This window comes from Aquarana catesbeiana, linkage group LG04, assembly GCF_042186555.1.
Source record: "Aquarana catesbeiana isolate 2022-GZ linkage group LG04, ASM4218655v1, whole genome shotgun sequence".
NCBI lineage: Eukaryota > Metazoa > Chordata > Amphibia > Anura > Ranidae > Aquarana > Aquarana catesbeiana.
Window position 1 is genome coordinate 624,135,351 of NC_133327.1, and position 13,999 is coordinate 624,149,349.

A 13,999-nucleotide genomic window follows, 5' to 3' on the forward strand; every position below is an offset into this window, starting at 1 on the left:
ACAGCTGGAGGGCCACAGGTTGAGCACCCATGGTTTAAAGCATATAGGCACATAGTCTTTGCATCAAGCTCTTCCCACATGCTTTGTAACTAAGTGCCATTGTCACACTGAAGCAGCTGGGTATTGGCCAAATAGACTTTGAGCTGGTGATTGCTGTCATTCGACAGTAACAACATGACAAAAACAGCACTGCAAGAATATTGCTTTGTCCTAAAGATCTGTCTCTTACCTGTTATACAATAACTTGTAAATTAAGTGGACAAGTTTTGAAGGGTGCTTTAGAATAGTGGTTCAGGCCAAGAACATTTTCATCAGGTACAGAAACTACCTGTTGATCTCTATATAAATGCAGTGTCCTTGACACTTAAAGACAGCGCAAATAACTTTATAAAGAAAAAGGTTTTATATAAATGAATATAAGCTGACTACTGTAAGCATCCCTGTCAGTGTTATTGCGAAACTGAGGGCAGCAAATATTCACTTTTCCTCCAAAGGTCCTGTCCCTCGCCGGTGCTGACATTTTCAATTGTGTCGGTTTTTGGCCTGCGCAGGATGGCGTCACTACTGGACATGCACAAGAGGCCGTCATTCTAGCACGCAGGGATTTGGGCGGCCTCTGTAAGCATGTGGGGATCGCTGAGTGCAGGCAGGTAGGTGAATTTTATTGTAGAAGAGACCTTGCATGTCTCTTCTGCAAAAAAAAAAACAAAAAAAATCCTGCCAGCTCCCAGTGAATAACAGTGCAACTTTAGTTCCACTTTAACTGGTTTGTTTCACTATTCCAACTGCTACTTTGTCTGGACTGCTTGGGCTGCTGTAGGAAGTTAAAAAATAAGACTTGCTGGCCAGTTCACCAGGTAAAAATAAAGGGGAGGAAGCCTAAAAAATGAAAACAAATACAGCCGTCACATCTAAAAATTGGCAAGCTGCAATTTAATACATTTTTGTTTTTGGGTTTAATACATGTGTCACCCTACAAAGCTTTACAAATACTTGTCAATCCTGCCAGTGAAGTCCAATGCAGTTTCTTATGATGGGGTGACAAAGCTGCTGCACTTCTAAATTTAGCTCATGGAGGTCACACGCATGTAGGCTGTGCTTTTGCGTACACTACACTTTGAGAGATTGCTGGGTTGTAGTTACCAGCATTGTCCTTGCTGATTCACAGGCCACACTTGATCCTGCCCACAGCTTTCTTGATTGCCTGCACTGCCTCTGCTGCTGAATCCCACCCACTGTGAGCTGCAGTGTCTGGGAGGGGGAGAGTGTGAGACACGAAGGAGGATGTGGCTCACTCAGGGGAGGTGAAAGAAGGTTTTTTTCTTGTTTGTGTTTAGGCGCCTTTCACACGGACGGCTATTCTGCCGCAGTAAAAAGCATTTTTTTTTTTTTCTGTGAAATTCAAGACTCCAGGCACTGCGATCAGCTGCATTTGTACAGTGCGATTAGCTGAAGTTGCATTTATTTCCATAGCAACTCGACAGGGTACCGACTCGTATTGAACGGGGATCCGACTTGGATCCCCGCCAATGCCAGGCACTGTTTGGTATGAATCTTGAGGGGGAGCTCAAAAATAAAAAACTGGCATGGTCCCATCATGCCCCGGGACTGTGACGACATAAGGGGCGGGGTCACCGGGGGTCATCTCCCGGTGGCCACGCCCCATGCCTATATAATTTGGTTGCGGACTTCGCTCACAACATTACAACGACAGGGAGCGTCGTGTCAACATCTCAGGAAGAGGAGAGGAAAGAAGACGTGTCAGAAGACCGGGCTCCTCCGCTAGCAAAAGAGCGGCAAAAGAGCAGAAGATAGTGGAGGAGCCCGGCAGAAGGAAGAAGGCACCGGAGTATGTACCCCATACTCATTCACATAGGGTGGGGGGCTGGTATCTGGGGGGCCCCTTATTAAAGGGGGCTCCCGGATTCTGATAAGCTCCCCGCCCGCAGACACCGACAACCAACGGCCAGGGTTGTCGGGGAGAGGCCCTTGTCCTCATCAACATGGGGACGAGGTGCTTTGGGGTGGGGGGGCTCGCAGGGCACCCCCCTTGCCCCAAAGCACAACCCCTCCCCATGTTGAGGGCATGCGGCCTTGTGTGCTTCGGGGGGGGGGGGACGCTCGCTCGTCCCCACCCCCTTTCTTGACTGACCAGGCTGCGTGCTCGGATAAGGGTCAGGTATGCTCTTGGAGGGGAACCCATGCCGGTTTTTGTACTTTAAAATTTGGCATGGAGTTCCCCCTAAAGATTCATACCAAACACAGTGCCTGGCATTGGCGGGGATCCAAGTCTGATCCCCGTGCTTGTCGCTCATTGGGGAACATTTTTTCCTTTCCAGATGAGCGAGCTAGCTCGGCGCTGCTATCACTTTGAGGCCTGCTCGTCAGATTTGTTACTGGGCTTAGAACACAGGAGCATTTAGATATTCTTTTAACCACTTCCTGCCTCGTGCTATAGCCGAAAGATGGCTGGGGCGCGGGCTTAGTTAGCTGGGACGACGTCCATCGACGTGCACCCCCCTGCGGCACACGGGCAGCGTGCTCTGTGAGTGCTGAGCCCTTTCAGACTCGGCTGATCACAGATCAGGGTAAAGGTCCAATCACAGCGGCCCTTTACCACGTGATCAGCTGTGTCTAATGACAGCAGCTTACAGGATGTTAACCCAAGCCGGTTATCGGCTTTTCTTTCCTCACGCTGACAGCGTGAGGAGAGAAGAAGAAAGCCGATAACTGGCTTGTGTTAAAGGGACATCGGCACTGATTATCAGTGCAGTCCCACCAATGCTGCCAATCGTTGCCCATCAGTGCCTCCTTATCAGTGCAGCCTATCGGTGCCCATCAGGAAAGGAGAAAAATTACCTGTTTGCAAAATTTTATAACAAACTATGAAAAATGTTTTTGTTTTGTTTTGTTTTTTCGAACTTCTCGGAGAGAGCATGCTTGTAAAGCTAAACATTGACGTCCATTAGCAGAAATAGAACCAAAACTTGAAATTACAACTATAGAGGGATTGGTTTTAGTAGGAAAAGGTTGATAACCTTTATAACAACAAATTGGGCATATTAAAGTGCATTTAAACCTTGAGACTCGGTTCACATATGTGATGTGGGAACCAGCGAATACGATGCAAATTCAGCCATACAATCTGTATGGCTGAATTTGCATCAGACAGACCTCGCATGTGATCTGCGTAGCAGTGCAGTACAAATCACATGTGATGTCTAACATTGCATCAGTGTGAACCAAGCCTTAAAATAAACTTCTTATTTGCCTAATTTTGTCTTGCTAAATTCTGCAATTGAAAGCATTTTGTTTGTATCAGTTCAATATGTGTTAGAAATACCCATTCACTGCGCCTTAGATCGCAACGTACTGTCCTGTCTGCCTCCTCTATGCTCTTATTACTTAAAATGTTCCCAGCTATCCCTGTGGATTACAGAACCCCCTCCCCCTCATTAAGGAAGGGGGGGGGGGGGGGATCTGTAGTCATGTCCTAGAGAAACTTTGCTGCCACTCTATAGATATGATACAGTGAGCAGTGATCATTGTCACCCTTGGACCAATAAGTAGGTTACTGGCAGGATCACTGAGTGAAAATAAAGGGAAAGGCTTGAAAAAAAGAAATCGAATGCAGCCTAAAGCCTGATTAGTTGCAATATTTAAGTTATATTTTTTTTTGTTTTTTAAATCCTATTTATAAAAAGGATAGTTTTTTTTTTTTTTTTTTTATTATATCATTCTTATACTTCAGTAATCTTTTTTGTTTTTTGCAGCAATTGGAGTTACCAATGCTCAAGGTTGCAGCTACAGAAATGGTGTCTGGAGTCTCTGGGGAATCTGAACAAAAGCTGAGGGAACTCTTCGACCAGTCTGTGGTAAGGTCTATGATGCATCGTTTAGTTTCCATGCTTTGATGCTCAGCGGATTTATGCATTGACTATTTTCTTTAGATGTATATTGTCGGTATTTTTACAGCTGTGGTGAGCCTCCTATGCCAAGTTATTTCCTTTTCCGGCTCCATTTTTTACTCTGAACATACTGTGGTAAGAACCAAAAGGCTGAGATGAGGTCTGTTTTTCCTTTCTTATATGTCAAGAAGATTGTTCTGAAAAATCACAGTCTTACCAAACTGGTGCACCTGGTTAAGGGATGGCCTGTTATGTCACCCATTGATCAGGTTGTTGTTGAGGTCTAGACTTTAGTGCAAACCAGCAAGGCAATAGTTAGTTATTCTGATTTGCTGTCATAAGACCATGACCAATATGTGTAAAACTTCCTACTTGCATCAGGAGCTGAAGGAAATACTTGAGGTATGGAGGTGCATATGATTCGCTCATAGGACAGTGCTAGGCCAGGTAGCTTTGTCACAGGGCAGTCCATAGGTTTTGTCTGATCTACGACTCCAGTGTCTTGTAGCTTACATGTGACTTTGACCACTTAGTTCTGCAGCTGGGAGAAAAAGCAGAAGGGTATGTACACTATATTGCCAGAAGTATTGGGACACCTGCCTTTACACGCACATGAACTTTATTGGCATCCCAGTCTTAGTCCGTAGGGTTCAATATTGAGTTGGCCCACCCATTGCAGCTATAACGGCTTTAACTCTTCTGGGAAGACTGTCCACAAGGTTTAGGAGTGTGTCTATGGTATAGACATGCGCAGGGGGTGTGCCTGGGTACACCCTAATCACTACATGCGCTGCCGCTCCCCCCCCCCCCCCCCATGTTGGCTTCCCCTCCCTGCAGTGCTGCTGGCTTTCCCTCTTCTCCTCTTCCTCGGCTGCTGCGGGGGATGTTTCAGAATGGAGAGCAGGGAAAGGGGCTTGTAAATATTTAATGTACCAGGCCCTTCCTTTTCTAAATTAACACAGTGACCACATTTGTTTACTGAAGCATAGTAAACCGTGTTTACTATGCTTCCGTTTGTGAATGAACAGGAAGCGGCTCAGCACAGAGCACTTCCCATTCATTCACTGTCCCGTGCAGCTGAGGCTGAAGAGAAAGGCATGTGTGTTTTGAGCTTTGGGGTGCACACCCTAATGCAATAGGCTGCGCATAGCTATGGTAATATTTGACAATTCTTCCAGAAGTGCACTGATGTTGGACGAGAAGGCCTGGCTCGCAGTCTCCGCTCAAATTCATCCCAAAGGTGTTCTATTGGGTTGAGGTCAGGATTCTCCACCCCAAACTTGCTCATCCATGTCTTTATGGAACTTGCTTTGTGCATTGGTCATGTTTGAACAGGAAGGGGCCATCCCCAAACTGTTCCCACAAAGTTGGGAGCATGAAATTGTCCAAAATGTCTTTGTATGCTGAAGCCTTAAGAATTCCCTTGACTGTAACTAAGGGGCCATGCCCAACCCCTGAAAAAACCCCACACCCTAATCCCCCCTCCACCAAATGATTTGGACCAGTGCACAAAGCAAGGACTGGGATACCATTAAAGTTCATGTGCGTGCAAAGGCAAGCGCCCCAATACTTTTGACAAGATGGTGTCCATCTGGAGGTCTGCATTGAAGTAAACATGAGTGGACAAGGCACAAAGCCTGGTATAGGGACCACGTTTGTATTACTTCTTGGAAATTAACCTTTTGTGTCAGCTCAACACAAGGCACGACACCACCATCGAGTATATTAAAATACACTTGGCAAATGTTTAGATCCCAGAGTTACCAAGAGATTAGAAGTGCTTCTTCAGCCAATAGATGTTGAGGAAAAATGATCCTGGCAGTGACCTCTCTGATCTGGTGACTTCTCAAGCCCTACTCCTCACACAAGTATCTACTTGAGAAAACAAAAAGTTCAGCTTTTGCTTTTTATTCAAACTAAAACAAGATATAAAACAGATCACATCAGAGTGTCGGTGTGACTTCTGATGTCACACACCGAGAATCTCCACATCCGCTCCACACCAAGTGCTTCTGGGCTTCTCACACTCTAGTGTGAACGATTCTATATCTTGTTTTTATTTTAGTAAAAAGTAATCCTCTCACTTTTAATTTTTACTTTTTCTCACTTGGATCTTTGTGTGAGAAGTTGGACTTGAGAAGCCAACAGATCAAAGTGGACACTACTGGGGACCATTTCTTAACGAGAGTATTTGTATTCCTCAGAAGCTGTTGGCTACAGAAGTGCTTCTGACTGCTTGGTAACTCTGATGACTGTATAGTGAGTGTATTGTATTCTCTGGTGTTGATCCCACTCCTTATGTTGAACTGCAACAATGGGGCTATGAGCAAGAAATCCTGAAACACTACAGCTAGATCTTTGTGTTGTTGGGACTGTAGTGTGGAAAGGAGTAGCGGAAAAGACTGTGAATTTAAGTTTTATATGGACAAATTTAATCCAGTTATATAAGAAGGAATTTTACAACATACTTAAGAGTAAGGGTTCTACTACCGTACATCCCCCAGTCCTCACTGTACTTGCCTCCTGTGGGTGATGAGCTGTCAGTGCCCATGCAGCCAGTGTAGTAGTCTGGGGATTCAAAATCCCCGCTCTCTCTTCCTCCCCTCTCCCCCTCTTCTTCCTTGCTTCCTTGCTTCCTTTCTTGCACCTTATCCACAGAGATAAGTTCACCTTTTTAATTTTTTTTCTAATAAGGCGAACTAACCCTTTAAGTTATTATTTAAGGGAAGCCCTGGTAAAAGTTTTTTTGTTACAGTCTGCTGGTGTTTTTTGTGTTATTATGCTTGTACACTGATTCTAGAAGTCTGGCTGACAAGATGGGAGAACTGGAGCTGCTGATGTTCGAGGAGGATTTCGATTTTGTGGGAATCTCAGAGACTTGGTTTAACAGCTCTGATTGGTTGGCTACCATCGAGGGGTATTTCCTATATTGCAGAGATAGGGAGTGTAAAAAAGGGGGAGTGGGGTATGCCTGTACATCAAGAATGATGTGCAAGTGAATGTGAGGGATGACAACACTAATGGAGCAATGGAAGAGGTGGAGTCCTTATGGGTGGAGCTTCAAAGGGAGGAAACTAAGGGGAAAGTAATACAGGGAGTATGCTATAGGCCCCCTAACATGAGGGGGAGGCGGACCACCTATCAGTGTGGCATGGCGGCAATGCTGGGAAGTGTCATTATAATGGGGGATTATAACTATCCAGATATAGACTGGGCGGAAGGAACCTTGCATTCGTCTGAGGCTCGTCATTTTCTAAATATCTTGCAGGACAATTTCATGGGTCAGATGGTGAATGCACCAACAAGAAATTGAGTTACTAGACCTACTAATTACTAACAATACAGAACTGATCGCGGATGTGGAAATAGGGGGCAACTTAGGAAACAGCGACAACAGGTCAATTCGTTTCAGTATAAATCACAGAAATATGAAGCACAAGGGTAATACAAAGACACTGAATTTCAAAAGAGCCAACTTCCCTAAACTGCGCAGTTCACTAGAAGATATTAAATGGGATAAAGTTCTAGCAACAAAGAACACGGAGGAAAAATGGGAGTGCTTTAAGAGCATACTAAATAAAGGTATTGGCCAGTGCATTCCATTGCATAATAAATTGAAAAAAACATATAAATATCCTGGGTGGCTCAACTCCATCGTAAAAATGCATATAAGGAAAAAAAAAAAGGCCTTCAAAAAAATACAAAGCTGAGGGGTCATTGTCAGAATTCCAAATTTACAAAAAATGCAATAAGAAATATAAGGATGCAGTCCGGGCAGCTTAGATAGAACACGAAAGGCACATAGCGGAGGAGAGTAAAAAAGTCCCAAGAAATTCTTCAAGGCTGGGTTCACACTAGTGCAAAATGGATGTGCGGAGGTTTTGAATATATTCTTCTCCTCAGCCTTCACAAGGGAAATGGGGTGGGGGGGGATACAGTAACCAAGATTGTAATGTTAATTTTCATAGCAAGTCACAGGAAGCACCCTCATGGCTAACGGAGGACAGAATTAGAGATAGACTTGAAAAACTTAACATAAATAAGTCACCTGGACCAGATAGCTTACACCCGAGGGTCCTTAAGGAACTCCAGTCAGGTGATAGACCATTGTTCCTAATTTTTGTGGACAGTTTACTGACTGGATTGGTACCAGCTGATTGGAGAAAAGCCAACGTGGCACCAATATTTAAAAAAGGCCAAGATCTATACTGGGGAACTACAGACCAGTTAGCCTAGCATCAATAGTCTGCAAGCTATTGGAGGGGATGATAAGGGACTATATACAAGATTTTAGTAATGAAAACTGTATCATTAGCAGTAGTCAACATGGATTCATGAAGAATCGTTCTTCCCAGACCAATCTATTAACCTTCTATGAGGAGGGGAGCTGCCATCTAGATAAAGGAAGGCCAATAGACGTGGTGTATCTGGATTTTGCAAAGGCATTTGATACAGTTCCCCATAAATGTTTACTGTACAAACTCGGCATGGACCATAGGTTGATTACCTGGATTGAAAACCGGCTACAGGGCGAGCCCAAAGGGTGCTGATAAATGGGGAGTACTCGGAATGGTCCGGTGAGAAAAGTGGGGTCCCCCAGAGTTCTGTCCTCAGACCAATCCTTTTTAATTTATTCATAAACAATCTGGAGGATGGGATAAACTGCTCTATCTCAGTATCTGCTGACGATACAAAGTTAAGCAGAGCAATAACTTAGAAAGCATACAAGAAGGCCTAAACAAATTAATGGCGTGGGGAACTACATGGCAAGTGAGGTTTAATGTTGAAAAATGCAAAGTAATGCATTTGGGTGCCAAAAATGTGAATGCAATTTACTCGCTAGGGGGAGAACCTCTGGGGCAATCTAGGATGGAAAAGGACCTGGGGGTCCTAGTAGATGATGGGCTCAGCAGTGGCATGCAATGCCAAGCTGCTGCATGCAAAGCAAATAGAATATTGGCATGCATTCACTCCAGAGATAAAACTACAATTCTCCCGCTCTACAAGACTCTGGCACGGCCGCACCTAGAGTATGCTGTCCAGTTCTGGGCACCAGTCCTCAGGAAGGATGTGCTGAAACTGGAGAGATTCCAGAGAAGGGCAGCAAAGCCAGTTCAGGGACTGGAGGATCTCGGCTATGGGTAAAGACTATAAGCATTGAACTTATTCTCTCTGTAGAGGAGATGCTTGAGAGGGGATATGATATCAATGTACAAATACCGTATTGGTGACCCTAGCATAGGGAACAAACTTTTCAGTGAAAGGGAATTTAAAAAGACACGCGGCCATTCACTAAAATTATAAGAGAAACGGTTTAACCTTAAACTCTGTAGAGGGTTCTTTACTGTCAGAGCGGTAAGGATGTGGAATTCGCTTCCACAAGCAGTGGTATCAGCAGGGAGCATTGATAATTTCAAAACACTATTAGATGGGTATCTTAACTATCACAACATACAGGGATATGCAATGTGCTTTTAACATAAACGCGCACACACAAAGGTTGAACTTGATGGACTTGTCTTTTTTTTTTTTTCAACCTCACCTACTACCCTGTTTCCCCGAAAATAAATAAGACCTAGCGTGATTGTCGGTGATGGCTGCAATATAAGCCCTACCCCCCAAATAAGCCCTAGTTAAAGTCTTTGTAGGTCTTATTTTCAGGGTAGAGCTTATTTGGGGGGTAGGACTTATATTGCAGCCATCACCGACAATCACGCTAGGTCTTATTTTCGGGGAAACAGGGTATGTAACTATTCTTTCTCTCCTAATTTAGAGACTTTGGCCATCAGAACAGGAAGTAAGGGTACATCTTTTGAACAGGCATAAAGACAACAATAACACTTTGCTTAGTATAGTCAGAACGCCGGACACATATTATTGCTGTCTGTGTTTCAATTGATTATATTTCCTCTTCCTGTCCTATAGTCAGTAGGTACCGTAAGAGGAGGTGAGGGGATATTTCCACAGTTAAACCCAAGACCACATTAACATCCTGCAAGGGGTTCTAACCTGACTAGTTCAGTGCCTAACCAGACACATTCAATTCAAAACTGATAATGTTTCCCTGTGGTGTGTGAATTTGAGGTACCAATATGTGTTTTGTGTTGAATATTTTAGAGCAGTGCCCCTTGCATTCTTTTCATTGATGAGATTGATGCTATAACTCCAAAAAGAGAAGTGGCCTCAAAGGATATGGAGCGGAGGATTGTGGCCCAGCTGCTCACCTGTATGGACGGTGAGTGTCAAACCTCTTTTTATACTGCTTGTGTCCTCCCAAGGTTCCTGATGGTTTAGCTAGTTCCTGATAGCTTTTTGACCATTTTTTTTTCTCCCACCAGATTTAAATAACCTGGAGGTGACTGCTCAGGTTCTTGTCATTGGGGCCACCAATCGTCCGGACTCTCTGGACCCTGCGCTCCGACGTGCTGGGAGGTTTGACAGAGAAATCTGCTTGGGGATTCCAGATGAGAAGGCTAGGCAGAGGTAATGCTGGCTAAACCACACTTTACATGCTTGTTAGCAAGTATTAAAAGGAAGGAAAAATGTTCTTATTGAAACTGTTCGCATTAGTAGAGTATTGTACTAATCCAATCCAAAGCAACAGATAATAAATAAAATTACATTTGCAACTGTAATGTACTGTGTGTTAGACAATGATTCATTCAGAAAGAATAGAAAGCAAAAAGTGGAGATAGGGGACTTTTAGGGTACATACAGAAGAAAACATTGGCTAAAAATATATTTTTATTTAATTTATAAAAAGTGAAACATACAGTGTATAACACAGCCAAAGGTACATACATATTTGCCTATTGAATAACAGCGAAATAGACTGTAATCACATATGTATAAATAAGTGTCAAGCCCACATTTTTTGACATGTTTCGCCGATGTGGCTTCATCAGGAAAGGGAGATAACGTTTTATTCAGTAACCATAAAAACATACAATCTTCCAGGTCTTGGTGTATGAAAGAAAAAAAGGAAAAATTACACAATTAACACATAATGTTTTAGCTATCCATTATCGACACAAAAAAATAAATAAATAAATTAAAAGACCATTCCACCTCCCATACCTTGAAGGGCGTGAGGGTGTACTCAGGAGATGTTGCTCACAGGAATTTGGCAACGCATATCCACACCTGGATCCCAGAGTGGCCAGATCTCCCGTAGGGGGAGATGTAACTTTCATCCAAGGTCACACAATGGTGCCTGTAACACAAACATGTATTTGAAGTTTATAATATATAGACAGGGGAGAGCATGTTTAAAACAGGCTTCACTCGAACATGTATAAATGAAGTGCTGCGCAATTTAAAAAGTCCATATAACATAAAATCCCAGTTGGTGCCGGTGTGGATACAGCTAAGAACAAATGCAGTGCAGGTGACAGACTTAAGAAATGGATCTCAGAAAAGTGCCAGTGATCCCTCCACCGCAAACAGATGGCCTCTCACCTCCAACGTCTCGACCTGAGACAGGTCACAGAGCGGGAGTCAGTATCAGCTGACACAGCAATCCAGGCAAAATCACCAGAGAGAGCTGCTCCAGGGTCCGTCCCAGTCAGTACATTAATATGACGTATGAAAAGAGATAACAAAGCGATCTAATGCTCTCTGTTTATCAATGTTTATTGAAGTAAAGAAAAATATATTGCAGATTTTTCTAAGGTGTCATGGCTAATTTTAGGAATATTTGGATAGTTTTTTAGGCAGCCCAAAGATGAGGGGTAGGCAACCTTGGGCCAAGATTGCCAACCCCTGCCATAGATGATACAGTTTTTATGGTTAAACGAAAAAAAAAAAAAAAGGAACCACTTCCCCCCCATCCACACATTCAAGGTGGATTGGGGAGTTCTTCCCGCTTAGTCTTTGTATTCTGACAATGGGGAGACCTAGCCACCAGAATACGCTGAACAGTGTTGCAGGCTATAGCCTGCGGCACTGATCGAGCAGGGAAAATTCAACAAGGCAGTTGTACAGAAGTCGACCAGTGGATTGACTTCTGTGCAACCTCTCTGCTCCATACATGGATCAAAATTCAGCCAGTCCTGGCTAAACCAGACAAATTTTGATCCATGTATGGCCAGCTTTACAGTGTCTTGTTCCTACACAGTGAGCTATCCTTCATAACATACATTGCAGAAAGGTGGTTTCTACAATTTTAACCATTAGGACAGACAATATTCAAATCTAGTTTACAGCTGATGATGAAGAACTGCAAACAGGGTTGATTATGTATTACATTACTCCGCAGCCCTATTCCTAAACATTACAAAGCAGGGAGAGCATTTAAGGATTTTTCAGCAAGTAAAAAGAAGAAATAATATATATAATTTTTTTTTAGTTGTGCTGTCTTAATGAGAACGTGTAACAAATATAAAATAAGGTCTTATCCTAATTTTTCTGCAAAAGTGTAAATACACTTAAAGTTAGCCATACAAATGGTTATTACTTAAATTGGTATAATTTTCAGCCAAGGAAGCTGCCATCTTGGCCTCTGTTTAATCTTCAACTGCCATGGTGCTGCACATGTGATCAGTTATGAAATCAGCCATTGGATAGTTTGACAATTTGGTTGAGAGCACAAGCAATGAGACAGTTACATTTCAGGCTCGTGCCAGAAATGTAACTTTCATCAATGGGTTTACTTCCGCTTTAAACTACGAACATTCTTAAGGAATTTTGCATAAAATGTGTCCTGTATGTTTAGCAGAAATTTCAGACTTTGTCCAGCTTCCTTCCTTTATGACTCCTTGTAAAGAAGTGACTTTCCAGAGTTAGCACTTCACACTCTGACTTTGGTTTTACATTTGCCCTTTGCTTTATCATTGCTGCAGGAAAACAGAAGCTTGATAACAAATGTGCATGCAATTAACATTAGATAAGGAAATGATTTTAAATGTACTTTGACAAGGGCAATTTCCAGAGTTACACCATCTTTGACACTTAAATTGAACCCAACTTGGCTATAAAAATTACCTTATGTAAAATAGTGCTAATGTGCAGGCACCACTCTCAGCTTTACATTTATGTCCCTGTGGGAGCCCCTTGGACCCTGGCCTAGGCTGTACACAAGCCCCAAACTTTTTCTTCAAGTCGAATGTAAACTGCATGTAAACCTTACAATTAACTTTTCTTATTTGCTCTCTTTTGGTCTGTTAAATATACCTTTGATAACATTTTGTTATATCTGTTCAATTGGTGCAAAAACAAAAAAGTGCATGTTGATTCTTCCATAAGTGCATTCTGCAATGTTATCTGAAGCTGTGATATCTGTCCTGTCCAGTTCACCCCTGAACTGTTGTAAGCTCTGCTTTGCTTCCACTCTTATGGTCAGTGCCTTTTATCTAGAGGAAAGCCACCATCTTGGTTCAGGCATCATCCTGGGTAAACCCTCAATATGAAATATGGCAGCATACTACATTACTTACAGTGTTTGCTCTTTTGCCTTCTGTTTGCAGCCTGTCACTTTTTTGCATTCTGCCTTAGAAGTTTCTATCATAAGGATGTCTCCACTGCTTTGCAGAATCCCATGGAGCACCGCTGTAGCTATCTTAAGCCAGCCAAAAATTAATCGAAATTCCCTGCTGGACTGGTCAAATTCCAAACCATGTATGGACAGGCTGGTTGTATAGAAGTTGATCTATTAATCGACTTCTGTACAATAAGCCTGTTGGGTTTTCCCTAAACGATCAGTGCAGTCAGTCATGGTGGGGAAGGCTCCCTACTGTCCAAACACAATAGCACAGCGGGAGTGATTCCTTATCTACCTTGAATGTGTGGGTGGGGGAATTGGGTCATTGTGTGTGTGTGTGTGTGTGTGTGTATATATATATATATATATATATATATATATATATATATATATATATATATTATTATATAATAATTATTTTTTTTTTTTTTACTGTGCACACTTCAGCTTGGGACTCGCATGCACTGGGGCCATTTTTATTATGAAAAAAATTGCTTTGCTGTAGGTATCCTTGGTGAAAGCAAATACTGTACTTTAAAGAAAATAAAAACAAAGTGGAAGGTTGAATACTACTTTAAAACCTACATCAAAAAGTTTGTTACAGGTGATTACT

General features: G+C 42.8%; 1 protein-coding gene across 1 annotated transcript in view; it reads left to right on the forward strand.

The window, feature by feature from the left end:
- The window catches only part of NVL (nuclear VCP like), a 133,752-nt gene that overhangs the window by 50,679 nt on the left and 69,074 nt on the right, over positions 1 to 13,999 (forward strand). The window contains exons 10-12 of the mRNA XM_073628327.1: positions 3,774 to 3,875; positions 10,026 to 10,143; positions 10,247 to 10,391. Of these exons, the coding sequence (XP_073484428.1) occupies positions 3,774 to 3,875; positions 10,026 to 10,143; positions 10,247 to 10,391 (365 nt within the window). The remainder of the gene's footprint in view (positions 1 to 3,773; positions 3,876 to 10,025; positions 10,144 to 10,246; positions 10,392 to 13,999) is intronic.